Source organism: Salmo salar, chromosome 13 (genome assembly GCF_965601325.2).
Source record: "Salmo salar chromosome 13, fSalSal1, whole genome shotgun sequence".
Taxonomy (NCBI): Eukaryota; Metazoa; Chordata; class Actinopteri; order Salmoniformes; family Salmonidae; genus Salmo; species Salmo salar.
This window is the reverse complement of record NC_138303.1, coordinates 102,910,846-102,937,607: the sequence shown is the minus strand read 5'-3', so window position 1 is coordinate 102,937,607 and position 26,762 is coordinate 102,910,846. Positions and strand designations below refer to the sequence as shown.

Genomic DNA, 26,762 nt, shown 5'->3' with positions numbered 1-26,762 from the left:
TACTATTATTATTATTATTACCATTTGTATTATTATTACTACTATTATTACCATTAGTATTATTATTACTATTAATACTGTTATTGTAGCAACAGGAATCTGCTATTCCTTCTATTGATAATGAAGCAGGTCATAAGAGATCCTATAATTCAGTGAATGATAAGAACTCTTTATGGAACAGGCAACACGCAGGGATGTGAGGAAAAATAGCCTGACCTCTAAAGTGTATGATCCATGCATACATTAGGATGAGAATAAGAATGAAACAAACAACAAAGTGGTCTGAGTTCACAGCTTTATATTAAAATGCATTAAGTAAAGACAACAATGTAACATATACTACAATGGTCCACACGTTCAGAAATGTTGGATGAATAAAGGTACATTTTGTCATGTAATGGATGAGACAGCAGTTTGTCTGACATTTAAGACGACGGAAAGCTTTTGAGCAAAAGAACATACAGTACCAGTCAAAAGTTTGGACACACCTACTCATTCCAGGGTTTTTCTTTATTTTTACTATTTTCTAGAAATATGTGGGAACTCCTTTAAGACTGCTGGAAAAGCTTCCTAGGTGAAGCTGGTTGAGAGAATGCCAAGAGAGTGCAAAGCTGTCATCAAGGTAAAGGGTGGCTACTTTGAAGAATCTCAAATATAAAATACATTTTGATTTGTTTAACACTTTTTTGGTTACTACATGATTCCATGTGTGTTATTTCATAGTTTTGATGTCTTCACTATTATTCTACAATGTAGAAAATAGTAAAAATAAAGAAAAACCCTGGAATAAGTAGGTGTCCAAACTGTCGACTAGTACTGTATGTAGGTCATGATCATCATTAATCTGTAACGCAGTACAATAATACATTGTTATTTTAGGCAACATTATTATTTAGTTCAGTTACAGCAGTAGAAATACAAAATTAAAATCGTAATCATTATCATCATTCTAATGCTTCTTATGTACAAGCCAGTGCCTTACAGAACGACCTCTGTTCCCTGTACATTACATAGGCCTTCCTTCCACTGACATCAACACAGACTTCAAGGAAAAATACACTGCAAAACGCAATGATGATGTGGCAAGTGACACTTGGCTTCTTGAATGCTGACATGCAAAACATTTTGAGACTGTATCAAGAGTGGACTAGTGAAAAAAATACAAAAAATTGGTTTTGAGTGAATTTTTCCCTTTAAGCAAGCTTAGAAAGATACCATACATTATAAATATGAATGTTAAGGTGCAAAGTCCCCACCCCGACCACACACACACACACACACACACACACACACACACACACACACACACACACACACACACACACACACACACACACACACACACACACACACACACACACACACACACACACACACACACACACACACACACACACACACACACACACACACACACACACAGTCAGTAGAGAGTAGGACCTTCTCTCCCTGTCAGTAGTGTAGGTCGGTAGGTGGCTGGCTGTGACGCGCGTCTGTCTATGTCTATATTGGGAGAGTGGTGTCCGTGACTAGGATAACATGGCATAAACTTGACTGATGAGGTCAGAGGTCATGAAGGGTCTTCTAGTACAGAAGCCAGAGGAACAGCTGGTCTCAGAGAGGAGGACGGAACCCTTGTCCCTATATAGTAGGATACTTTTGATAGGAGACCAGTAGGATGCCATTTCGGACGTATCCATGGAGGGAGGAGTCCCAAAGGGGGGAGGTTCTGTTCTACGTCTGTGGGTGGAGTCTGAGGCAAGGGAGGGCCACACCCATATGTCTCTGCAATTCTAGCCACTGAGCTCCCATGCTTTGAGCCCAGCCAGGTTCGGACAGCCCAGAAAGCGCACTGTGAGGACAGCGCCAGGACCAACCACTAGTTGCCTCTGTCTGCTACAACACCAAGCGACCGGACAGACCCCAGGCTGCTGCTTATATATCTACTGTTACCCTGTACATAATGTTTACCATGTTCCCCTCAACCTTCAAATCAAGGCTTCATCAGTAAGATACTCTTCCTCATATAACTCCCCCCTCAGCCCACTATACAGCACCCAGCTCCTATCCTGCTAAACTTCACAGGAAGACCACACTCAGAAACATCATCAGTCATACAGGTAATTGCCAAAATAAAGGAAATGGCAACATAAAGTGTCTTCATAGAGCGCTGGGGCGCCACGAGCCAGAACAACTCCAATGTACCCAGGGCATAGATTCTACAAGTGAAATTCCATCATTTGGTGTTTTGTTGATGGAAAACGGCATCTCAGGCGCCGCTCCAGAATCTCCCATAAGTGTTCAATTGGGTTGATATCTGGTGACTGAGACGGCCATGGAATATGGTTTACATCATTTTCATGCTCATCAAGCCATTCAGTGACCATTCGTGTCCTGTGGATGGGGGTCTTGTCATCCTATGGGGGGCATAGTCATGGTGGCCAAAACAATGGCCTGCCCAGCATTTTTATACATGACCCTGAGCATGATGGGATGTTAATTACTTAATTAACTCAGGAACCACACCTGTATGGAGGCACCTGCTTTCAAAATACTTTCTATCCCTCATTTAATTGCTTCCATTATTTTGGCAGTTACCTGTACATGCACATAAACATACGTACTCATGCACACTCACACTCCCATTAACACTCACACACATTAACACTCACACACATTAACACTCACACACACACATTAGCACTCACACTCCCATTAACACACACACACACATTAACACACACACATTAACACACACACACATTAACACACACTCCCTTTAACACTCACACTTCCCTTAACACTCACACTTCCCTTAACACTCACACTTCCCTTAACACTCACACTTCCCTTAACACTCACACTTCCCTTAACACTCACACTAACACACACACACTCACACTCCCCTTAACATTCACACTCCCCTTAACACTCACACGTACATTAATCACACATATATAGAAAAAGAAAGGTATCATAGAACAGAAATTAGAAAAGGAGGAGGCTGTTAGTTAGCTCTGGTAGTACCTAGATTACAGTTGGAGTTGTTTTTGGTACAAGTAGTCTAGAGAGAGGACAGTAAAATGGAGTGTTGTATTTCCCATGTCTAGAGAGAGGACAGTAAAATGGAGTGTTGTATTTCCCATGTCTAGAGAGAGGACAGTAAAATGGAGTGTTGTATTTCCCATGTCTAGAGAGAGGACAGTAAAATGGAGTGTTGTATTTCCCATGTCTAGAGAGAGGACAGTAAAATGGAGTGTTGTATTTCCCATGTCTAGAGAGAGGACAGTAAAATGGAGCGCTGTATTTCCCATGTCTAGAGAGAGGACAGTAAAATGGAGTGTTGTATTTCCCATGTCTAGAGAGAGGACAGTAAAATGGAGCGCTGTATTTCCCATGTCTAGAGAGAGGACAGTAAAATGGAGTGCTGAATTTCCCATGTCTAGAGAGAGGACAGTAAAACGGAGCGCTGTATTTCCCATGTCTGGAGAGAGGACAGTAAAATGGAGCGTTGTATTTCCCATGTCTAGAGAGAGGACAGTAAAATGGAGCGCTGTATTTCCCATGTCTAGAGAGAGGACAGTAAAATGGAGTGTTGTATTTCCCATGTCTAGAGAGAGGACAGTAAAATGGAGCGCTGTATTTCCCATGTCTAGAGAGAGGATAGTAAAATGGAGCGCTGTATTTCCCATGTCTAGAGAGAGGACAGTAAAATGGAGTGTTGTATTTCCCATGTCTAGAGAGAGGACAGTAAAATGGAGTGTTGTATTTCCCATGTCTAGAGAGAGGACAGTAAAATGGAGTGCTGTATTTCCCATGTCTAGAGAGAGGACAGTAAAATGGAGTGTTGTATTTCCCATGTCTAGAGAGAGGACAGTAAAATGGAGTGTTGTATTTCCCATGTCTAGAGAGAGGACAGTAAAATGGAGTGTTGTATTTCCCATGTCTGGAGAGAGGATAGTAAAATGGAGCGCTGTATTTCCCATGTCTGGGTAGAGGACAGTTCAGGTAACTCTCTACAACTCCTTCCTTACCTGTTAAATATCAGTAGTATAAAGACTAACGTTGAAGACTCTTTTCTTTTCTGTTTCTTTTTTAATTAAGTATATCATTTAGTTTGGGGCAGTGGTACCTTTGAGCTCAGTCCTTATTTAAAACTCCTGTCGTGGTGAGGTTTGGTTTCCTCCGGTCAAGTTAGTGGCTGGTACCCCTGACCAGGGGGAGGAGGGGGGAGGCTGGGAGAGGAACGGGTCGAGGTTTGGGAGCAGCAGGGAACAGTCTGTGGTCGAGGAGGAGAGGAGGGGGGTCTCAGGTTAGGTAGTCTCCTTCCCCTGTGCTCCCGTCACGGTCTTGATGGAGGTTAAGGTTCTGTTGAACCAGGTCTTCTTGGCTGCCTGGACCTCGTTCAGGGCCAGACCCAGTGTGTGCTCCAAGTCCTGCAAGGAAGAAAACATACAGGAAGGAGGTTAGGCAAGGGGCAGCATAGCTAGCCTGGGGTTTTGGGACAGGAGACAGACTAGAATTCATTAAAACTTGTATTGCCTCAAATTCCCTTCAGGAATTAATTCATGAATTGTTAGGATATAGTAGCTGAATTTAAATTAAGTGATATCAGTAGACATCAGTTGCTATAGCCAGGTTAGTTCTTTGGTCTGGGTTAAGGTCAGAGGTCAGTGCCTGTATCATTGGTCTGGTTCAGGGTTTGAGATCAGTACCTGTATCATTGGTTAGGGTTAGAGGTCAGTACCTGTATCATTGGTCTGGGTTAGGGTCAGGGTCAGTACCTGTATCATTGGTCTGGGTTAGAGGTCAGTACCTGTATCATTGGTCTGGATTAGGGTCAGTACCTGTATCATTGGTCTGGGTTGGGGTCAGGGTCAGTACCTGTATCATTGGTCTGGGTCAGTACCTGTATCATTGGTCTGGGTTAGGGTCAGTACCTGTATCATTGGTCTAGGTTAGGGTCAGGGTCAGTACCTGTATCATTGGTCTGGGTTAGGGTCAGGGTCAGTACCTGTATCATTGGTCTGGGTTAGGGTTTGAGATCAGTACCTGTATCATTGGTTAGGGTTAGAGGTCAGTACCTGTATCATTGGTCTGGGTTAGGGTCAGGGTCAGTACCTGTATCATTGGTCTGGGTTAGAGGTCAGTACCTGTATCATTGGTCTGGATTAGGGTCAGGGTCAGTACCTGTATCATTGGTCTGGGTTAGAGGTCAGTACCTGTATCATTGGTCTGGGTTAGAGGTCAATACCTGTATCATTGGTCTGGGTTAGAGGTCAGTACCTGTATCATTGGTCTGGGTCAGGGTCAGTCAGTACCTGTATCATTGGTCTGGGTTAGGTTCAGTACATGTATCATTGGTCTGGTTCAGGGGTCAGTACCTGTATCATTGGTCTGGGTCAGGGTCAGTCAGTACCTGTATCATTGGTCTGGGTCAGGGTCAGTACCTGTATCATTGGTCTGGGTCAGGGTGAGTCAGTACCTGTATCATTGGTCTGGGTTAGGTTCAGTACATGTATGATTGGTTTGGGTTAGGGTCAGGGTCAGTACCTGTATCATTGGTCTGGGTTTGTACCTGTATCATTGGTCTGGGTTAGGGTCAGGGTCAGTACCTGTATCATTGGCCTGGGTTAGGGTCAGGGTCTGTACCTGTATCATTGGTCTGGGTCAGGGTCAGTACCTGTATCATTGGTCTGGGTCAGGGTCAGTACCTGTATAATTGGTCTGGGTTAGGGTCAGTGCCTGTATCATTGGTCTGGGTTAGGGTCAGGGTCAGTACCTGTATCATTGGTCTGGGTTAGGGTCAGTACCTATATCATTGGTCTGGGTTAGGGTCAGGGTCAGTACCTGTATCATTGGTCTGGGTTAGGGTCAGAACCTGTATCATTGGTCTAGGTTAGGGTCAGGGTCAGTACCTGTATCATTGGTCTGGGTTAGGGTCAGGGTCAGTACCTGTATCATTGGTCTGGGTCAGTACCTGTATCATTGGTCTGGGTTAGGGTCAGTACCTGTATCATTGGTCTAGGTTAGGGTCAGGGTCAGTACCTGTATCATTGGTCTGGGTTAGGGTCAGGGTCAGTACCTGTATCATTGGTCTGGGTAAGGGTCAGGGTCAGTACCTGTATCATTGGTCTGGGTTAGGGTCAGGGTCAGTACCTGTATCATTGGTCTGGGTTAGGGTTTGAGATCAGTACCTGTATCATTGGTTAGGGTTAGAGGTCAGTACCTGTATCATTGGTCTGGGTTAGAGGTCAGTACCTGTATCATTGGTCTGGGTTAGAGGTCAGTACCTGTATCATTGGTCTGGATTAGGGTCAGGGTCAGTACCTGTATCATTGGTCTGGGTCAGGGTCAGTCAGTACCTGTATCATTGGTCTGGGTTAGGTTCAGTACATGTATCATTGGTCTGGTTCAGGGGTCAGTACCTGTATCATTGGTCTGGGTCAGTCAGTACCTGTATCATTGGTCTGGGTCAGGGTCAGTACCTGTATCATTGGTCTGGGTCAGGGTCAGTCAGTACCTGTATCATTGGTCTGGGTTAGGTTCAGTACATGTATCATTGGTTTGGGTTAGGGTCAGGGTCAATACCTGTATCATTGGTCTGGGTTAGGGTCAGGGTCAGTACCTGTATCATTGGCCTGGGTTAGGGTCAGGGTCTGTACCTGTATCATTGGTCTGGGTCAGGGTCAGTACCTGTATCATTGGTCTGGGTTAGGGTCAGGGTCAGTACCTGTATCATTGGTCTGGGTCAGGGTCAGTACCTGTATCATTGGTCTGGGTTAGGGTCAGGGTCAGTACCTGTATAATTGGTCTGGGTCTGGGTCAGTACCTGTATCATTGGTCTGGGTTAGGGTCAGTGCCTGTATCATTGGTCTGGGTTAGGGTCAGGGTCAGTACCTGTATCATTGGTCTGGGTTAGGGTCAGTACCTATATCATTGGTCTGGGTTAGGGTCAGGGTCAGTACCTGTATCATTGGTCTGGGTCAGTACCTGTATCATTGGTCTGGGTTAGGGTCAGGGTCAGTACCTGTATCATTGGTCTGGGTTAGGGTCAGGGTCAGTACCTGTATCATTGGTCTGGGTTAGGGTCAGGGTCAGTACCTGTATCATTGGTCTGGGTTAGGGTCAGGGTCAGTACCTGTATCATTGGTCTGGGTCAGGGTCAGTACCTGTATCATTGGTCTGGGTCAGGGTCAGTACCTGTATCATTGGTCTGGGTTAGAGTCAGTACCTGTATCATTGGTCTGGGTTAGGGTCAGGGTCAGTACCTGTATCATTGGTCTGGGTCAGGGTCAGGGTCAGTACCTGTATCATTGGTCTGGGTTAGGGTCAGGGTCAGTACCTGTATCATTGGTCTGGGTTAGGGTCAGTACCTATATCATTGGTCTGGGTTAGGGTCAGGGTCTGTACCTGTATCATTGGTCTGGGTTAGGGTCAGTACCTGTATCATTGGTCTGGGTTAGGGTCAGTACCTGTATCATTGGTCTGGGTTAGGGTCAGTACCTGTATCATTGGTCTGGGTCAGGGTCAGTACCTGTATCATTGGTCTGGGTCAGGGTCAGTACCTGTATCATTGGTCTGGGTCAGGGTCAGTACCTGTATCATTGGTCTGGGTCAGGGTCAGTACCTGTATCATTGGTCTGGCTTAGAGTCAGGGTCAGTACCTGTATCATTGGTCTGGGTTAGGGTCAGGGTCAGTACCTGTATCATTGGTCTGGGTTAGGGTCAGGGTCAGTACCTGTATCATTGGTCTGGGTTAGGGTCAGGGTCAGTACCTGTATCATTGGTCTGGGTTAGGGTCAGTACCTGTATCATTGGTCTGGGTTAGGGTCAGTACCTGTATCATTGGTCTGGGTTAGGGTCAGTACCTGTATCATTGGTCTGGGTTAGGGTCAGTACCTGTATCACTGGTCTGGGTTAGGGTCAGGGTCAGTACCTGTATCATTGGTCTGGGTTAGGGTCAGGGTCAGTACCTGTATCATTGCTCTGGGTTAGGGTCAGTACCTGTATCATTGGTCTGGATTAGGGTCAGTACCTGTATCATTGGTCTGGATTAGGGTCAGTACCTGTATCATTGGTCTGGATTAGGGTCAGTACCTGTATCATTGGTCTGGGTCAGGGTCAGTACCTGTATCATTAGTCTGGGTTAGGGTCAGTACCTGTATCATTGGTCTGGGTTAGGGTCAGGGTCAGTACCTGTATCATTGGTCTGGGTTAGGGTCAGTACCTGTATCATTGGTCTGGGTCAGGGTCAGTACCTGTATCATTGGTCTGGGTTAGGGTCAGTACCTGTATAATTGGTCTGGGTCAGTACCTGTATCATTGGTCTCGGTTAGGGTCAGGGTCAGTGCCTGTATCATTGGTCTGGGTTAGGGTCAGTACCTGTATCATTGGTCTGGGTTAGGGTCAGGGTCAGTACCTGTATCATTGGTCTGGGTTAGGGTCAGGATCAGTACCTGTATCATTGGTCTGGGTTAGGGTCAGTACCTGTATCATTGGTCTGGGTTAGGGTCAGTACCTGTATCATTGGTCTGGGTTAGGGTCAGTACCTGTATCATTGGTCTGGGTCAGGGTCAGTACCTGTATCATTGGTCTGGGTCAGGGTCAGTACCTGTATCATTGGTCTAGGTTAGGGTCAGGGTCAGTACCTATATCATTGGTCTGGGTTAGGGTCAGGGTCAGTACCTATATCATTGGTCTGGGTTAGGGTCAGGGTCAGTACCTGTATCATTGGTCTGGGTTAGGGTCAGTACCTATATCATTGGTCTGGGTTAGGGTCAGTACCTGTATCATTGGTCTGGGTTAGGGTCAGTACCTGTATCATTGGTCTAGGTTAGGGTCAGGGTCAGTACCTGTATCATTGGTCTGGGTCAGGGTCAGTACCTGTATAATTGGTCTGGGTTAGGGTCAGGGTCAGTACCTGTATAATTTGTCTGGGTTAGAGTCAGGGTCAGTACCTGTATCATTGGTGTGGGTTAGGGTCAGGGTCAGTACCTGTATCATTGGTCTGGGTTAGGGTCAGGGTCAGTACCTGTATCATTGGTCTGGGTTAGGGTCAGTACCTATATCATTGGTCTGGGTTAGGGTCAGGGTCTGTACCTGTATCATTGGTCTGGGTTAGGGTCAGTACCTGTATCATTGGTCTTGGTTAGGGTCAGTACCTGTGTCATTGGTCTGGGTCAGGGTCAGTACCTGTATCATTGGTCTGGGTCAGGGTCAGTACCTGTATCATTGGTCTGGGTTAGGGTCAGTACCTGTATCATTGGTCTAGGTTAGGGTCAGGGTCAGTACCTGTATCACTGGTCTGGGTTAGGGTCAGTACCTGTATCGTTGGTCTGGGTTAGGGTCAGGGTCAGTACCTGTATCATTGGTCTGGGTTAGGGTCAGTACCTATATCATTGGTCTGGGTTAGGGTCAGGGTCAGTACCTGTATCATTGGTCTGAGTTAAGGTCAGTACCTGTATCATTGGTCTGGGTTAGGGTCAGGGTCAGTACCTGTATTATTGGTCTGGGCTAGGGTCAGTACCTGTATCATTGGTCTAGGTTAGGGTCAGGTTCAGTACCTGTATCATTGGTCTGGGTTAGGATCAGTACCTGTATCATTGGTCTGGATTAGGGTCAGTCAGTACCTGTATCATTGGTCTGGGTTAGGGTCAGTACCTATATCATTGGTCTGGGTTAGGGTCAGGGTCAGTACCTGTATCACTGGTCTGGGTTAGGGTCAGTACCTGTATCATTGGTCTGGGTTAGGGTCAGGGTCAGTACCTGTATCATTGGTCTGGGTTTGGGTCAGGGTCTGTACATGTATCATTGGTCTGGGTCTGGGTCAGTACCTGTATCATTGGTCTGGGTTAGGGTCAGGGTCAGTACTTGTATCATTGGTCTGGGTCAGGGTCAGTACCTGTATCATTGGTGTAGGTTAGGGTCAGGGTCAGTACCTGTATCATTGGTCTGGGTCAGGGTCAGTACCTGTATCATTGGTCTGGGTCAGGGTCAGTTCCTGAATCATTGGTCTGGGTTAGGGTCAGTACCTGTATCATTGGTCTGGGTTAGGGTCAGTACCTGTATCATTGGTCTAGGTTAGGGTCAGGGTCAGTACCTGTATCATTGGTCTGGGTTAGGGTCAGGGTCAGTACCTGTATCATTGGTCTGGGTTAGGGTCAGGGTCAGTACCTATATCATTGGTCTGGGTTAGGGTCAGGGTCAGTACCTGTATAATTGGTCTTGGTTAGGGTCAGTACCTGTATCATTGGTCTGGGTTAGGGTCAGGGTCAGTACCTGTATAATTGGTCTTGGTTAGGGTCAGTACCTGTATCATTGGTCTAGGTTAGGGTCAGGGTCAGTACCTGTATCATTGGTCTGGGTTAGGGTCAGGGTCAGTATCTGTATCATTGGTCTGGGTTAGGGTCAGTACCTGTATCATTGGTCTGGGTTAGGGTCAGTACCTGTATCATTGGTCTGGGTCAGGGTCAGTACCTGTATCATTGGTCTGGGTTAGGGTCAGTACCTGTATCATTGGTCTAGGTTAGGGTCAGGGTCAGTACCTGTATCATTGGTCTGGGTTAGGGTCAGGGTCAGTACCTGTATCATTGGTCTGGGTTAGGGTCAGGGTCAGTACCTGTATCATTGGTCTGGGTCAGGGTCAGTATCATTGGTCTAGGTTAGGGTCAGGGTCAGTACCTGTATCATCGGTCTGGGTTAGGGTCAGTACCTGTATCATTGGTCTGGGTTAGGGTCAGTACCTGTATCATTGGTCTGGGTTAGGGTCAGTACCTGTATCATTGGTCTAGGTTAGGGTCAGGGTCAGTACCTGTATCATTGGTCTGGGTTAGGGTCAGGGTCAGTACCTGTATCATTGGTCTGGATTAGGGTCAGGGTCAGTACCTATATCATTGGTCTGGGTTAGGGTTAGGGTCAGTACCTGTATCATTGGTCTGGATTAGGGTCAGTACCTGTATCATTGGTCTGGGTTAGGGTCAGGGTCAGTACCTGTATCATTGGTCTGGGTTAGGGTCAGGGTCAGTACCTGTATCATTGGTCTGGGTTAGGGTCAGGGTCAGTACCTGTATCATTGGTCTGGGTTAGGGTCAGTACCTGTATCATTGGTCTGGGTTAGGGTCAGGGTCAGTACCTGTATCATTGGTCTGGGTTAGGGTCAGTACCTGTATCATTGGTCTCGGTTAGGGTCAGGGTCAGTGCCTGTATCATTGGTCTGGGTTAGGGTCAGTACCTGTATCATTGGTCTGTGTTAGGGTCAGGGTCAGTACCTGTATCATTGGTCTGGGTTAGGATCAGTACCTGTATCATTGGTCTGGATTAGGGTCAGTTAGTACCTGTATCATTGGTCTGAGTTAGGGTCAGTACCTATATCATTGGTCTGGGTTAGGGTCAGGGTCAGTACCTGAATCACTGGTCTGGGTTAGGGTCAGTACCTGTATCATTGGTCTGGGTTAGGGTCAGGGTCAGTACCTGTATCATTGGTCTGGGTCAGGGTCAGTACCTGTATCATTGGTCTGGGTTAGAGTCAGTACCTGTATCATTGGTCTGGGTTAGGGTCAGTACCTGTATCATTGGTCTGGGTCAGGGTCAGTACCTGTATAATTGGTCTGGGTCAGGGTCAGTACCTGTATAATTGGTCTGGGTTAGAGTCAGGGTCAGTACCTGTATCATTGGTGTGGGTTAGGGTCAGGGTCAGTACCTGTATCATTGGTCTGGGTTAGGGTCAGGGTCAGTACCTGTATCATTGGTCTGGGTTAGGGTCAGGGTCAGTACCTGTATCATTGGTCTGGGTTAGGGTCAGTACCTGTATCATTGGTCTGGGTTAGGGTCAGTACCTGTATCATTGGTCTGGGTCAGGGTCAGTACCTGTATCATTGGTCTGGGTCAGGGTCAGTACCTGTATCATTGGTCTGGGTCAGGGTCAGTACCTGTATCATTGGTCTGGGTCAGGGTCAGTACCTGTATCATTGGTCTGGCTTAGAGTCAGGGTCAGTACCTGTATCATTGGTCTGGGTTAGGGTCAGGGTCAGTACCTGTATCATTGGTCTGGGTTAGGGTCAGGGTCAGTACCTGTATCATTGGTCTGGGTTAGGGTCAGTACCTGTATCATTGGTCTGGCTTAGAGTCAGGGTCAGTACCTGTATCATTGGTCTGGGTTAGGGTCAGGGTCAGTACCTGTATCATTGGTCTGGGTTAGGGTCAGGGTCAGTACCTGTATCATTGGTCTGGGTTAGGGTCAGGGTCAGTACCTGTATCATTGGTCTGGGTTAGGGTCAGTACCTGTATCATTGGTCTGGGTTAGGGTCAGGGTCAGTACCTGTATCATTGGTCTGGGTTAGGGTCAGTACCTGTATCACTGGTCTGGGTTAGGGTCAGGGTCAGTACCTGTATCATTGGTCTGGGTTAGGGTCAGGGTCAGTACCTGTATCATTGCTCTGGGTTAGGGTCAGTACCTGTATCATTGGTCTGGATTAGGGTCAGTACCTGTATCATTGGTCTGGATTAGGGTCAGTACCTGTATCATTGGTCTGGATTAGGGTCAGTACCTGTATCATTGGTCTGGGTCAGGGTCAGTACCTGTATCATTAGTCTGGGTTAGGGTCAGTACCTGTATCATTGGTCTGGGTTAGGGTCAGGGTCAGTACCTGTATCATTGGTCTGGGTTAGGGTCAGGGTCAGTACCTGTATCATTGGTCTGGGTTAGGGTCAGTACCTGTATCATTGGTCTGGGTTAGGGTCAGGGTCAGTACCTGTATCATTGGTCTGGGTTAGGGTCAGTACCTGTATCATTGGTCTCGGTTAGGGTCAGGGTCAGTGCCTGTATCATTGGTCTGGGTTAGGGTCAGTACCTGTATCATTGGTCTGTGTTAGGGTCAGGGTCAGTACCTGTATCATTGGTCTGGGTTAGGATCAGTACCTGTATCATTGGTCTGGATTAGGGTCAGTTAGTACCTGTATCATTGGTCTGAGTTAGGGTCAGTACCTATATCATTGGTCTGGGTTAGGGTCAGGGTCAGTACCTGAATCACTGGTCTGGGTTAGGGTCAGTACCTGTATCATTGGTCTGGGTTAGGGTCAGGGTCAGTACCTGTATCATTGGTCTGGGTCAGGGTCAGTACCTGTATCATTGGTCTGGGTTAGAGTCAGTACCTGTATCATTGGTCTGGGTTAGGGTCAGTACCTGTATCATTGGTCTGGGTCAGGGTCAGTACCTGTATAATTGGTCTGGGTCAGGGTCAGTACCTGTATAATTGGTCTGGGTTAGGAGTCAGGGTCAGTACCTGTATCATTGGTGCTGGGTTAGGGTCAGGGTCAGTACCTGTATCATTGGTCTGGGTTAGGGTCAGGGTCAGTACCTGTATCATTGGTCTGGGTTAGGGTCAGGGTCAGTACCTGTATCATTGGTCTGGGTTAGGGTCAGTACCTGTATCATTGGTCTGGGTTAGGGTCAGTACCTGTATCATTGGTCTGGGTCAGGGTCAGTACCTGTATCATTGGTCTGGGTCAGGGTCAGTACCTGTATCATTGGTCTGGGTCAGGGTCAGTACCTGTATCATTGGTCTGGCTTAGAGTCAGGGTCAGTACCTGTATCATTGGTCTGGGTTAGGGTCAGGGTCAGTACCTGTATCATTGGTCTGGGTTAGGGTCAGGGTCAGTACCTGTATCATTGGTCTGGGTTAGGGTCAGGGTCAGTACCTGTATCATTGGTCTGGGTTAGGGTCAGTACCTGTATCATTGGTCTGGGTTAGGGTCAGGGTCAGTACCTGTATCATTGGTCTGGGTTAGGGTCAGTACCTGTATCACTGGTCTGGGTTAGGGTCAGGGTCAGTACCTGTATCATTGGTCTGGGTTAGGGTCAGGGTCAGTACCTGTATCATTGCTCTGGGTTAGGGTCAGTACCTGTATCATTGGTCTGGATTAGGGTCAGTACCTGTATCATTGGTCTGGATTAGGGTCAGTACCTGTATCATTGGTCTGGATTAGGGTCAGTACCTGTATCATTGGTCTGGGTCAGGGTCAGTACCTGTATCATTAGTCTGGGTTAGGGTCAGTACCTGTATCATTGGTCTGGGTTAGGGTCAGGGTCAGTACCTGTATCATTGGTCTGGGTTAGGGTCAGGGTCAGTACCTGTATCATTGGTCTGGGTCAGGGTCAGTACCTGTATCATTGGTCTGGGTTAGGGTCAGTACCTGTATAATTGGTCTGGGTCAGTACCTGTATCATTGGTCTCGGTTAGGGTCAGGGTCAGTGCCTGTATCATTGGTCTGGGTTAGGGTCAGTACCTGTATCATTGGTCTGGGTTAGGGTCAGGGTCAGTACCTGTATCATTGGTCTGGGTTAGGGTCAGGATCAGTACCTGTATCATTGGTCTGGGTTAGGGTCAGTACCTGTATCATTGGTCTGGGTTAGGGTCAGTACCTGTATCATTGGTCTGGGTTAGGGTCAGTACCTGTATCATTGGTCTGGGTCAGGGTCAGTACCTGTATCATTGGTCTGGGTCAGGGTCAGTACCTGTATCATTGGTCTAGGTTAGGGTCAGGGTCAGTACCTATATCATTGGTCTGGGTTAGGGTCAGGGTCAGTACCTATATCATTGGTCTGGGTTAGGGTCAGGGTCAGTACCTGTATCATTGGTCTGGGTTAGGGTCAGTACCTATATCATTGGTCTGGGTTAGGGTCAGTACCTGTATCATTGGTCTGGGTTAGGGTCAGTACCTGTATCATTGGTCTAGGTTAGGGTCAGGGTCAGTACCTGTATCATTGGTCTGGGTCAGGGTCAGTACCTGTATAATTGGTCTGGGTTAGGGTCAGGGTCAGTACCTGTATAATTTGTCTGGGTTAGAGTCAGGGTCAGTACCTGTATCATTGGTGTGGGTTAGGGTCAGGGTCAGTACCTGTATCATTGGTCTGGGTTAGGGTCAGGGTCAGTACCTCTATCATTGGTCTGGGTTAGGGTCAGTACCTATATCATTGGTCTGGGTTAGGGTCAGGGTCTGTACCTGTATCATTGGTCTTGGTTAGGGTCAGTACCTGTGTCATTGGTCTGGGTCAGGGTCAGGGTCAGTACCTGTATCATTGGTCTGGGTTAGGGTCAGGGTCAGTACCTGTATCATTGGTCTGGATTAGGGTCAGGGTCAGTACCTATATCATTGGTCTGGGTTAGGGTTAGGGTCAGTACCTGTATCATTGGTCTGGATTAGGGTCAGTACCTGTATCATTGGTCTGGGTTAGGGTCAGGGTCAGTACCTGTATCATTGGTCTGGGTTAGGGTCAGGGTCAGTACCTGTATCATTGGTCTGGGTTAGGGTCAGGGTCAGTACCTGTATCATTGGTCTGGGTTAGGGTCAGGGTCAGTACCTGTATCATTGGTCTGGGTTAGGGTCAGTACCTGTATCATTGGTCTGGGTTAGGGTCAGGGTCAGTACCTGTATCATTGGTCTGGGTTAGGGTCAGTACCTGTATCATTGGTCTCGGTTAGGGTCAGGGTCAGTGCCTGTATCATTGGTCTGGGTTAGGGTCAGTACCTGTATCATTGGTCTGTGTTAGGGTCAGGGTCAGTACCTGTATCATTGGTCTGGGTTAGGATCAGTACCTGTATCATTGGTCTGGATTAGGGTCAGTTAGTACCTGTATCATTGGTCTGAGTTAGGGTCAGTACCTATATCATTGGTCTGGGTTAGGGTCAGGGTCAGTACCTGAATCACTGGTCTGGGTTAGGGTCAGTACCTGTATCATTGGTCTGGGTTAGGGTCAGGGTCAGTACCTGTATCATTGGTCTGGGTCAGGGTCAGTACCTGTATCATTGGTCTGGGTTAGAGTCAGTACCTGTATCATTGGTCTGGGTTAGGATCAGTACCTGTATCATTGGTCTGGATTAGGGTCAGTTAGTACCTGTATCATTGGTCTGAGTTAGGGTCAGTACCTATATCATTGGTCTGGGTTAGGGTCAGGGTCAGTACCTGAATCACTGGTCTGGGTTAGGGTCAGTACCTGTATCATTGGTCTGGGTTAGGGTCAGGGTCAGTACCTGTATCATTGGTCTGGGTCAGGGTCAGTACCTGTATCATTGGTCTGGGTTAGAGTCAGTACCTGTATCATTGGTCTGGGTTAGGGTCAGTACCTGTATCATTGGTCTGGGTCAGGGTCAGTACCTGTATAATTGGTCTGGGTCAGGGTCAGTACCTGTATAATTGGTCTGGGTTAGAGTCAGGGTCAGTACCTGTATCATTGGTGTGGGTTAGGGTCAGGGTCAGTACCTGTATCATTGGTCTGGGTTAGGGTCAGGGTCAGTACCTGTATCATTGGTCTGGGTTAGGGTCAGTACCTATATCATTGGTCTGGGTTAGGGTCAGGGTCTGTACCTGTATCATTGGTCTGGGTTAGGGTCAGTACCTGTATCATTGGTCTGGGTTAGGGTCAGTACCTGTATCATTGGTCTGGGTTAGGGTCAGTACCTGTATCATTGGTCTGGGTCAGGGTCAGTACCTGTATCATTGGTCTGGGTCAGGGTCAGTACCTGTATCATTGGTCTGGGTCAGGGTCAGTACCTGTATCATTGGTCTGGGTCAGGGTCAGTACCTGTATCATTGGTCTGGCTTAGAGTCAGGGTCAGTACCTGTATCATTGGTCTGGGTTAGGGTCAGGGTCAGTACCTGTATCATTGGTCTGGGTTAGGGTCAGGGTCAGTACCTGTATCATTGGTCTGGGTTAGGGTCAGGGTCAGTACCTGTATCATTGGTCTGGGTTAGGGTCAGTACCTGTATCATTGGTCTGGGTTAGGGTCAGGGTCAGTACCTGTATCATTGGTCTGGGTTAGGGTCAGTACCTGTATCACTGGTCTGGGTTAGGGTCAGGGTCAGTACCTGTATCATTGGTCTGGGTTAGGGTCAGGGTCAGTACCTGTATCATTGCTCTGGGTTAGGGTCAGTACCTGTATCATTGGTCTGGATTAGGGTCAGTACCTGTATCATTGGTCTGGATTAGGGTCAGTACCTGTATCATTGGTCTGGATTAGGGTCAGTACCTGTATCATTGGTCTGGGTCAGGGTCAGTACCTGTATCATTAGTCTGGGTTAGGGTCAGTACCTGTATCATTGGTCTGGGTTAGGGTCAGGGTCAGTACCTGTATCATTGGTCTGGGTTAGGGTCAGGGTCAGTACCTGTATCATTGGTCTGGGTCAGGGTCAGTACCTGTATCATTGGTCTGGGTTAGGGTCAGTACCTGTATAATTGGTCTGGGTCAGTACCTGTATCATTGGTCTCGGTTAGGGTCAGGGTCAGTGCCTGTATCATTGGTCTGGGTTAGGGTCAGTACCTGTATCATTGGTCTGGGTTAGGGTCAGGGTCAGTACCTGTATCATTGGTCTGGGTTAGGGTCAGGATCAGTACCTGTATCATTGGTCTGGGTTAGGGTCAGTACCTGTATCATTGGTCTGGGTTAGGGTCAGTACCTGTATCATTGGTCTGGGTTAGGGTCAGTACCTGTATCATTGGTCTGGGTCAGGGTCAGTACCTGTATCATTGGTCTGGGTCAGGGTCAGTACCTGTATCATTGGTCTAGGTTAGGGTCAGGGTCAGTACCTATATCATTGGTCTGGGTTAGGGTCAGGGTCAGTACCTATATCATTGGTCTGGGTTAGGGTCAGGGTCAGTACCTGTATCATTGGTCTGGGTTAGGGTCAGTACCTATATCATTGGTCTGGGTTAGGGTCAGTACCTGTATCATTGGTCTGGGTTAGGGTCAGTACCTGTATCATTGGTCTAGGTTAGGGTCAGGGTCAGTACCTGTATCATTGGTCTGGGTCAGGGTCAGTACCTGTATAATTGGTCTGGGTTAGGGTCAGGGTCAGTACCTGTATAATTTGTCTGGGTTAGAGTCAGGGTCAGTACCTGTATCATTGGTGTGGGTTAGGGTCAGGGTCAGTACCTGTATCATTGGTCTGGGTTAGGGTCAGGGTCAGTACCTGTATCATTGGTCTGGGTTAGGGTCAGTACCTATATCATTGGTCTGGGTTAGGGTCAGGGTCTGTACCTGTATCATTGGTCTTGGTTAGGGTCAGTACCTGTGTCATTGGTCTGGGTCAGGGTCAGTACCTGTATCATTGGTCTGGGTCAGGGTCAGTACCTGTATCATTGGTCTGGGTTAGGGTCAGTACCTGTATCATTGGTCTAGGTTAGGGTCAGGGTCAGTACCTGTATCACTGGTCTGGGTTAGGGTCAGTACCTGTATCGTTGGTCTGGGTTAGGGTCAGGGTCAGTACCTGTATCATTGGTCTGGGTTAGGGTCAGTACCTATATCATTGGTCTGGGTTAGGGTCAGGGTCAGTACCTGTATCATTGGTCTGAGTTAAGGTCAGTACCTGTATCATTGGTCTGGGTTAGGGTCAGGGTCAGTACCTGTATCATTGGTCTGGGCTAGGGTCAGTACCTGTATCATTGGTCTAGGTTAGGGTCAGGTTCAGTACCTGTATCATTGGTCTGGGTTAGGATCAGTACCTGTATCATTGGTCTGGATTAGGGTCAGTCAGTACCTGTATCATTGGTCTGGGTTAGGGTCAGTACCTATATCATTGGTCTGGGTTAGGGTCAGGGTCAGTACCTGTATCACTGGTCTGGGTTAGGGTCAGTACCTGTATCATTGGTCTGGGTTAGGGTCAGGGTCAGTACCTGTATCATTGGTCTGGGTTTGGGTCAGGGTCTGTACATGTATCATTGGTCTGGGTCTGGGTCAGTACCTGTATCATTGGTCTGGGTTAGGGTCAGGGTCAGTACTTGTATCATTGGTCTGGGTCAGGGTCAGTACCTGTATCATTGGTGTAGGTTAGGGTCAGGGTCAGTACCTGTATCATTGGTCTGGGTCAGGGTCAGTACCTGTATCATTGGTCTGGGTCAGGGTCAGTTCCTGAATCATTGGTCTGGGTTAGGGTCAGTACCTGTATCATTGGTCTGGGTTAGGGTCAGTACCTGTATCATTGGTCTAGGTTAGGGTCAGGGTCAGTACCTGTATCATTGGTCTGGGTTAGGGTCAGGGTCAGTACCTGTATCATTGGTCTGGGTTAGGGTCAGGGTCAGTACCTATATCATTGGTCTGGGTTAGGGTCAGGGTCAGTACCTGTATAATTGGTCTTGGTTAGGGTCAGTACCTGTATCATTGGTCTGGGTTAGGGTCAGGGTCAGTACCTGTATAATTGGTCTTGGTTAGGGTCAGTACCTGTATCATTGGTCTAGGTTAGGGTCAGGGTCAGTACCTGTATCATTGGTCTGGGTTAGGGTCAGGGTCAGTATCTGTATCATTGGTCTGGGTTAGGGTCGGTACCTGTATCATTGGTCTGGGTTAGGGTCAGTACCTGTATCATTGGTCTGGGTTAGGGTCAGTACCTGTATCATTGGTCTGGGTCAGGGTCAGTACCTGTATCATTGGTCTGGGTTAGGGTCAGTACCTGTATCATTGGTCTAGGTTAGGGTCAGGGTCAGTACCTGTATCATTGGTCTGGGTTAGGTCAGGGTCAGTACCTGTATCATTGGTCTGGGTTAGGGTCAGGGTCAGTACCTGTATCATTGGTCTGGGTCAGGGTCAGTATCATTGGTCTAGGTTAGGGTCAGGGTCAGTACCTGTATCATCGGTCTGGGTTAGGGTCAGGGTCAGTACCTGTATCATTGGTCTGGGTTAGGGTCAGTACCTGTATCATTGGTCTGGGTTAGGGTCAGTACCTGTATCATTGGTCTAGGTTAGGGTCAGGGTCAGTACCTGTATCATTGGTCTGGGTTAGGGTCAGGGTCAGTACCTGTATCATTGGTCTGGATTAGGGTCAGGGTCAGTACCTATATCATTGGTCTGGGTTAGGGTTAGGGTCAGTACCTGTATCATTGGTCTGGATTAGGGTCAGTACCTGTATCATTGGTCTGGGTTAGGGTCAGGGTCAGTACCTGTATCATTGGTCTGGGTTAGGGTCAGGGTCAGTACCTGTATCATTGGTCTGGGTTAGGGTCAGGGTCAGTACCTGTATCATTGGTCTGGGTTAGGGTCAGGGTCAGTACCTGTATCATTGGTCTGGGTTAGGGTCAGTACCTGTATCATTGGTCTGGGTTAGGGTCAGGGTCAGTACCTGTATCATTGGTCTGGGTTAGGGTCAGTACCTGTATCATTGGTCTCGGTTAGGGTCAGGGTCAGTGCCTGTATCATTGGTCTGGGTTAGGGTCAGTACCTGTATCATTGGTCTGTGTTAGGGTCAGGGTCAGTACCTGTATCATTGGTCTGGGTTAGGATCAGTACCTGTATCATTGGTCTGGATTAGGGTCAGTTAGTACCTGTATCATTGGTCTGAGTTAGGGTCAGTACCTATATCATTGGTCTGGGTTAGGGTCAGGGTCAGTACCTGAATCACTGGTCTGGGTTAGGGTCAGTACCTGTATCATTGGTCTGGGTTAGGGTCAGGGTCTGTACCTGTATCATTGGTCTGGGTCAGGGTCAGTACCTGTATCATTGGTCTAGGTTAGGGTCAGGGTCAGTACCTATATCATTGGTCTGGGTTAGGGTCAGGGTCAGTACCTATATCATTGGTCTGGGTTAGGGTCAGGGTCAGTACCTGTATCATTGGTCTGGGTTAGGGTCAGTACCTATATCATTGGTCTGGGTTAGGGTCAGTACCTGTATCATTGGTCTGGGTTAGGGTCAGTACCTGTATCATTGGTCTAGGTTAGGGTCAGGGTCAGTACCTGTATCATTGGTCTGGGTCAGGGTCAGTACCTGTATAATTGGTCTGGGTTAGGGTCAGGGTCAGTACCTGTATAATTTGTCTGGGTTAGAGTCAGGGTCAGTACCTGTATCATTGGTGTGGGTTAGGGTCAGGGTCAGTACCTGTATCATTGGTCTGGGTTAGGGTCAGTGTCAGTACCTGTATCATTGGTCTGGGTTAGGGTCAGTACCTATATCATTGGTCTGGGTTAGGGTCAGGGTCTGTACCTGTATCATTGGTCTGGGTTAGGGTCAGTACCTGTATCATTGGTCTTGGTTAGGGTCAGTACCTGTGTCATTGGTCTGGGTCAGGGTCAGTACCTGTATCATTGGTCTGGGTCAGGGTCAGTACCTGTATCATTGGTCTGGGTTAGGGTCAGTACCTGTATCATTGGTCTAGGTTAGGGTCAGGGTCAGTACCTGTATCACTGGTCTGGGTTAGGGTCAGTACCTGTATCGTTGGTCTGGGTTAGGGTCAGGGTCAGTACCTGTATCATTGGTCTGGGTTAGGGTCAGGGTCAGTACCTGTATCATTGGTCTGGGTTAGGGTCAGGGTCAGTACCTGTATCATTGGTCTGGGTCAGGGTCAGTATCATTGGTCTAGGTTAGGGTCAGGGTCAGTACCTGTATCATTGGTCTGGGTTAGGGTCAGGGTCAGTACTTGTATCATTGGTCTGGGTCAGGGTCAGTACCTGTATCATTGGTCTGGGTTAGGGTCAGGGTCAGTACCTGTATCATTGGTCTGGGTTAGGGTCAGGGTCAGTACCTGTATCACTGGTCTGGGTTAGGGTCAGTACCTGTATCGTTGGTCTGGGTTAGGGTCAGGGTCAGTACCTGTATCATTGGTCTGGGTTAGGGTCAGTACCTATATCATTGGTCTGAGTTAAGGTCAGTACCTGTATCATTGGTCTGGGTTAGGGTCAGGGTCAGTACCTGTATCATTGGTCTGGGCTAGGGTCAGTACCTGTATCATTGGTCTGGATTAGGGTCAGTCAGTACCTGTATCATTGGTCTGGGTTAGGGTCAGTACCTATATCATTGGTCTGGGTTAGGGTCAGGGTCAGTACCTGTATCACTGGTCTGGGTTAGGGTCAGTACCTGTATCATTGGTCTGGGTTAGGGTCAGGGTCAGTACCTGTATCATTGGTCTGGGTTAGGGTCAGGGTCTGTACATGTATCATTGGTCTGGGTCTGGGTCAGTACCTGTATCATTGGTCTGGGTTAGGGTCAGGGTCAGTACTTGTATCATTGGTCTGGGTCAGGGTCAGTACCTGTATCATTGGTGTAGGTTAGGGTCAGGGTCAGTACCTGTATCATTGGTCTGGGTCAGGGTCAGTACCTGTATCATTGGTCTGGGTCAGGGTCAGTTCCTGAATCATTGGTCTGGGTTAGGGTCAGTACCTGTATCATTGGTCTGGGTTAGGGTCAGTACCTGTATCATTGGTCTAGGTTAGGGTCAGGGTCAGTACCTGTATCATTGGTCTGGGTTAGGGTCAGGGTCAGTACCTGTATCATTGGTCTGGGTTAGGGTCAGGGTCAGTACCTATATCATTGGTCTGGGTTAGGGTCAGGGTCAGTACCTGTATAATTGGTCTTGGTTAGGGTCAGTACCTGTATCATTGGTCTAGGTTAGGGTCAGGGTCAGTACCTGTATCATTGGTCTGGGTCAGGGTCAGTATCATTGGTCTAGGTTAGGGTCAGGGTCAGTACCTGTATCATTGGTCTGGGTTAGGGTCAGGGTCAGTACTTGTATCATTGGTCTGGGTCAGGGTCAGTACCTGTATCATTGGTCTGGGTTAGGGTCAGGGTCAGTACCTGTATCATTGGTCTGGGTTAGGGTCAGTACCTGTATCATTGGTCTCGGTTAGGGTCAGGGTCAGTGCCTGTATCATTGGTCTGGGTTAGGGTCAGGGTCAGTACCTGTATCATTGGTCTGGGTTAGGGTCAGGGTCAGTACCTGTATCATTGGTCTGCGTTAGGGTCAGTACCTATATCATTGGCCTGGGTTAGGGTCAGGGTCAGTACCTGTATCATTGGTCTGGGTTAGGGTCAGTACCTGTATCATTGGTCTGGGTTAGGGTCAGTACCTGTATCATTGGTCTGGGTCAGGGTCAGTACCTGTATCATTGGTCTGGGTCAGGGTCAGTACCTGTATCATTGGTCTGGGTTAGGGTCAGGGTCAGTGCCTGTATCATTGGTCTGGGTTAGGGTCAGGGTCAGTACCTGTATCATTGGTCTGGGTTAGGGTCAGGGTCAGTACCTGTATCATTGGTCTGGGTTAGGGTCAGTACCTGTATCATTGGTCTGGGTTAGGGTCAGTACCTGTATCATTGGTCTGGGTCAGGGTCAGTACCTGTATCATTGGTCTGGGTTAGGGTCAGTACCTGTATCATTGGTCTAGGTTAGGGTCAGGGTCAGTACCTGTATCATTGGTCTGGGTTAGGGTCAGGGTCAGTACCTGTATCATTGGTCTGGGTTAGGGTCAGTACCTGTATCATTGGTCTGGATTAGGGTCAGTACCTGTATCATTGGTCTGGGTTAGGGTCAGTTAGTACCTGTATCATTGGTCTGAGTTAGGGTCAGTACCTATATCATTGGTCTGGGTTAGGGTCAGGGTCAGTACCTGAATCACTGGTCTGGGTTAGGGTCAGTACCTGTATCATTGGTCTGGGTTAGGGTCAGGGTCTGTACCTGTATCATTGGTCTGGGTCTGGGTCAGTACCTGTGTCATTGGTCTGGGTTAGGGTCAGTACTTGTATCATTGGTCTGGGTCAGGGTCAGTACCTGTATCATTGGTCTGGGTTAGGGTCAGGGTCAGTACCTGTATAATTGGTCTGGGTTAGGGTCAGTACCTGTATCATTGGTCTCGGTTAGGGTCAGGGTCAGTGCCTGTATCATTGGTCTGGGTTAAGGTCAGGGTCAGTACCTGTATCATTGGTCTGGGTTAGGGTCAGGGTCAGTACCTGTATTATTGGTCTGCGTTAGGGTCAGTACCTATATCATTGGTCTGGGTTAGGGTCAGGGTCAGTACCTGTATCATTGGTCTGGGTCAGGGTCAGTACCTGTATCATTGGTCTGGGTCAGGGTCAGTACCTGTATCATTGGTCTGGGTTAGGGTCAGTACCTGTATCATTGGTCTAGGTTAGGGTCAGGGTCAGTACCTGTATCACTGGTCTGGGTTAGGGTCAGTACCTGTATCATTGGTCTGGGTTAGGGTCAGGGTCAGTACCTGTATCATTGGTCTGGGTTAGGGTCAGGGTCTGTACATGTATCATTGGTCTGGGTCTGGGTCAGTACCTGTATCATTGGTCTGGGTTAGGGTCAGGGTCAGTACTTGTATCATTGGTCTGGGTCAGGGTCAGTACCTGTATCATTGGTGTAGGTTAGGGTCAGGGTCAGTACCTGTATCATTGGTCTGGGTCAGGGTCAGTACCTGTATCATTGGTCTGGATCAGGGTCAGTTCCTGAATCATTGGTCTGGGTTAGGGTCAGTACCTGTATCATTGGTCTGGGTTAGGGTCAGTACCTGTATCATTGGTCTAGGTTAGGGTCAGGGTCAGTACCTGTATCATTGGTCTGGGTTAGGGTCAGGGTCAGTACCTGTATCATTGGTCTGGGTTAGGGTCAGGGTCAGTACCTATATCATTGGTCTGGGTTAGGGTCAGGGTCAGTACCTGTATAATTGGTCTTGGTTAGGGTCAGTACCTGTATCATTGGTCTGGGTTAGGGTCAGGGTCAGTACCTGTATAATTGGTCTTGGTTAGGGTCAGTACCTGTATCATTGGTCTAGGTTAGGGTCAGGGTCAGTACCTGTATCATTGGTCTGGGTTAGGGTCAGGGTCAGTATCTGTATCATTGGTCTGGGTTAGGGTCAGTACCTGTATCATTGGTCTGGGTTAGGGTCAGTACCTGTATCATTGGTCTGGGTTAGGGTCAGTACCTGTATCATTGGTCTGGGTCAGGGTCAGTACCTGTATCATTGGTCTGGGTTAGGGTCAGTACCTGTATCATTGGTCTAGGTTAGGGTCAGTACCTGTATCATTGGTCTGGGTTAGGGTCAGGGTCAGTACCTGTATCATTGGTCTGGGTTAGGGTCAGGGTCAGTACCTGTATCATTGGTCTGGGTCAGGGTCAGTATCATTGGTCTAGGTTAGGGTCAGGGTCAGTACCTGTATCATCGGTCTGGGTTAGGGTCAGGGTCAGTACCTGTATCATTGGTCTGGGTTAGGGTCAGTGTCAGTACCTATATCATTGGTCTGGGTTAGGGTCAGTACCTGTATCATTGGTCTAGGTTAGGGTCAGGGTCAGTACCTGTATCATTGGTCTGGGTTAGGGTCAGGGTCAGTACCTGTATCATTGGTCTGGATTAGGGTCAGGGTCAGTACCTATATCATTGGTCTGGGTTAGGGTTAGGGTCAGTACCTGTATCATTGGTCTGGATTAGGGTCAGTACCTGTATCATTGGTCTGGGTTAGGGTCAGGGTCAGTACCTGTATCATTGGTCTGGGTTAGGGTCAGGGTCAGTACCTGTATCATTGGTCTGGGTTAGGGTCAGGGTCAGTACCTGTATCATTGGTCTGGGTTAGGGTCAGGGTCAGTACCTGTATCATTGGTCTGGGTTAGGGTCAGTACCTGTATCATTGGTCTGGGTTAGGGTCAGGGTCAGTACCTGTATCATTGGTCTGGATTAGGGTCAGTACCTGTATCATTGGTCTGGGTTAGGGTCAGTTAGTACCTGTATCATTGGTCTGAGTTAGGGTCAGTACCTATATCATTGGTCTGGGTTAGGGTCAGGGTCAGTACCTGAATCACTGGTCTGGGTTAGGGTCAGTACCTGTATCATTGGTCTGGGTTAGGGTCAGGGTCTGTACCTGTATCATTGGTCTGGGTCTGGGTCAGTACCTGTGTCATTGGTCTGGGTTAGGGTCAGTACTTGTATCATTGGTCTGGGTCAGGGTCAGTACCTGTATCATTGGTCTGGGTTAGGGTCAGGGTCAGTACCTGTATAATTGGTCTGGGTTAGGGTCAGTACCTGTATCATTGGTCTCGGTTAGGGTCAGGGTCAGTGCCTGTATCATTGGTCTGGGTTAAGGTCAGGGTCAGTACCTGTATCATTGGTCTGGGTTAGGGTCAGGGTCAGTACCTGTATCATTGGTCTGCGTTAGGGTCAGTACCTATATCATTGGTCTGGGTTAGGGTCAGGGTCAGTACCTGTATCATTGGTCTGGGTTAGGGTCAGTACCTGTATCATTGGTCTGGGTCAGGGTCAGTACCTGTATCATTGGTCTGGGTCAGGGTCAGTACCTGTATCATTGGTCTGGGTTAGGGTCAGTACCTGTATCATTGGTCTAGGTTAGGGTCAGGGTCAGTACCTGTATCACTGGTCTGGGTTAGGGTCAGTACTTGTATCGTTGGTCTGGGTTAGGATCAGGGTCTGTACCTGTATCATTGGTCTGGGTCTGGGTCAGTACCTGTATCATTGGTCTGGGTTAGGGTCAGGGTCAGTACCTGTATCATTGGTCTGGGTTAGGGTCAGGGTCAGTACCTGTATCATTGGTCTGGGTTAGGGTCAGTACCTATATCATTGGTCTGGGTTAGGGTCAGGGTCAGTACCTGTATCATTGGTCTGGGTTAAGGTCAGTACCTGTATCATTGGTCTGGGTTAGGGTCAGGGTCAGTACCTGTATCATTGGTCTGGGTTAGGGTCAGGGTCAGTACCTGTATCATTGGTCTGGGTCAGGGTCAGTATCATTGGTCTGGTTTAGGGTCAGTACCTGTATCATTGGTCTAGGTTAGGGTCAGGGTCAGTACCTGTATCATCGGTCTGGGTTAGGGTCAGGGTCAGTACCTGTATCATTGGTCTGGGTTAGGGTCAGTGTCAGTACCTATATCATTGGTCTAGGTTAGGGTCAGGGTCAGTACCTGTATCATTGGTCTGGGTTAGGCTCAGGGTCAGTACCTGTATCATTGGTCTGGGTTAGGCTCAGGGTCTGTACCTGTATCATTGGTCTGGGTCTGGGTCAG

At 48.1% G+C, this 26,762-nt stretch overlaps 1 protein-coding gene across 7 annotated transcripts in view; it reads right to left on the bottom strand.

Moving 5' to 3' along the window:
* Positions 1 to 281: 281 nt before the first annotated feature.
* The window catches only part of LOC106568376 (rab GTPase-activating protein 1), a 260,939-nt gene continuing 234,458 nt past the window's right edge, over positions 282 to 26,762 (bottom strand). For all 7 annotated transcript variants that reach the window (XM_045692525.2, XM_045692524.2, XM_045692526.2 and 4 more), the window contains one exon: positions 282 to 4,436. In XM_045692525.2, the coding sequence (XP_045548481.2) occupies positions 4,314 to 4,436 (123 nt within the window). In that variant the 3' untranslated portion in view covers positions 282 to 4,313. The remainder of the gene's footprint in view (positions 4,437 to 26,762) is intronic.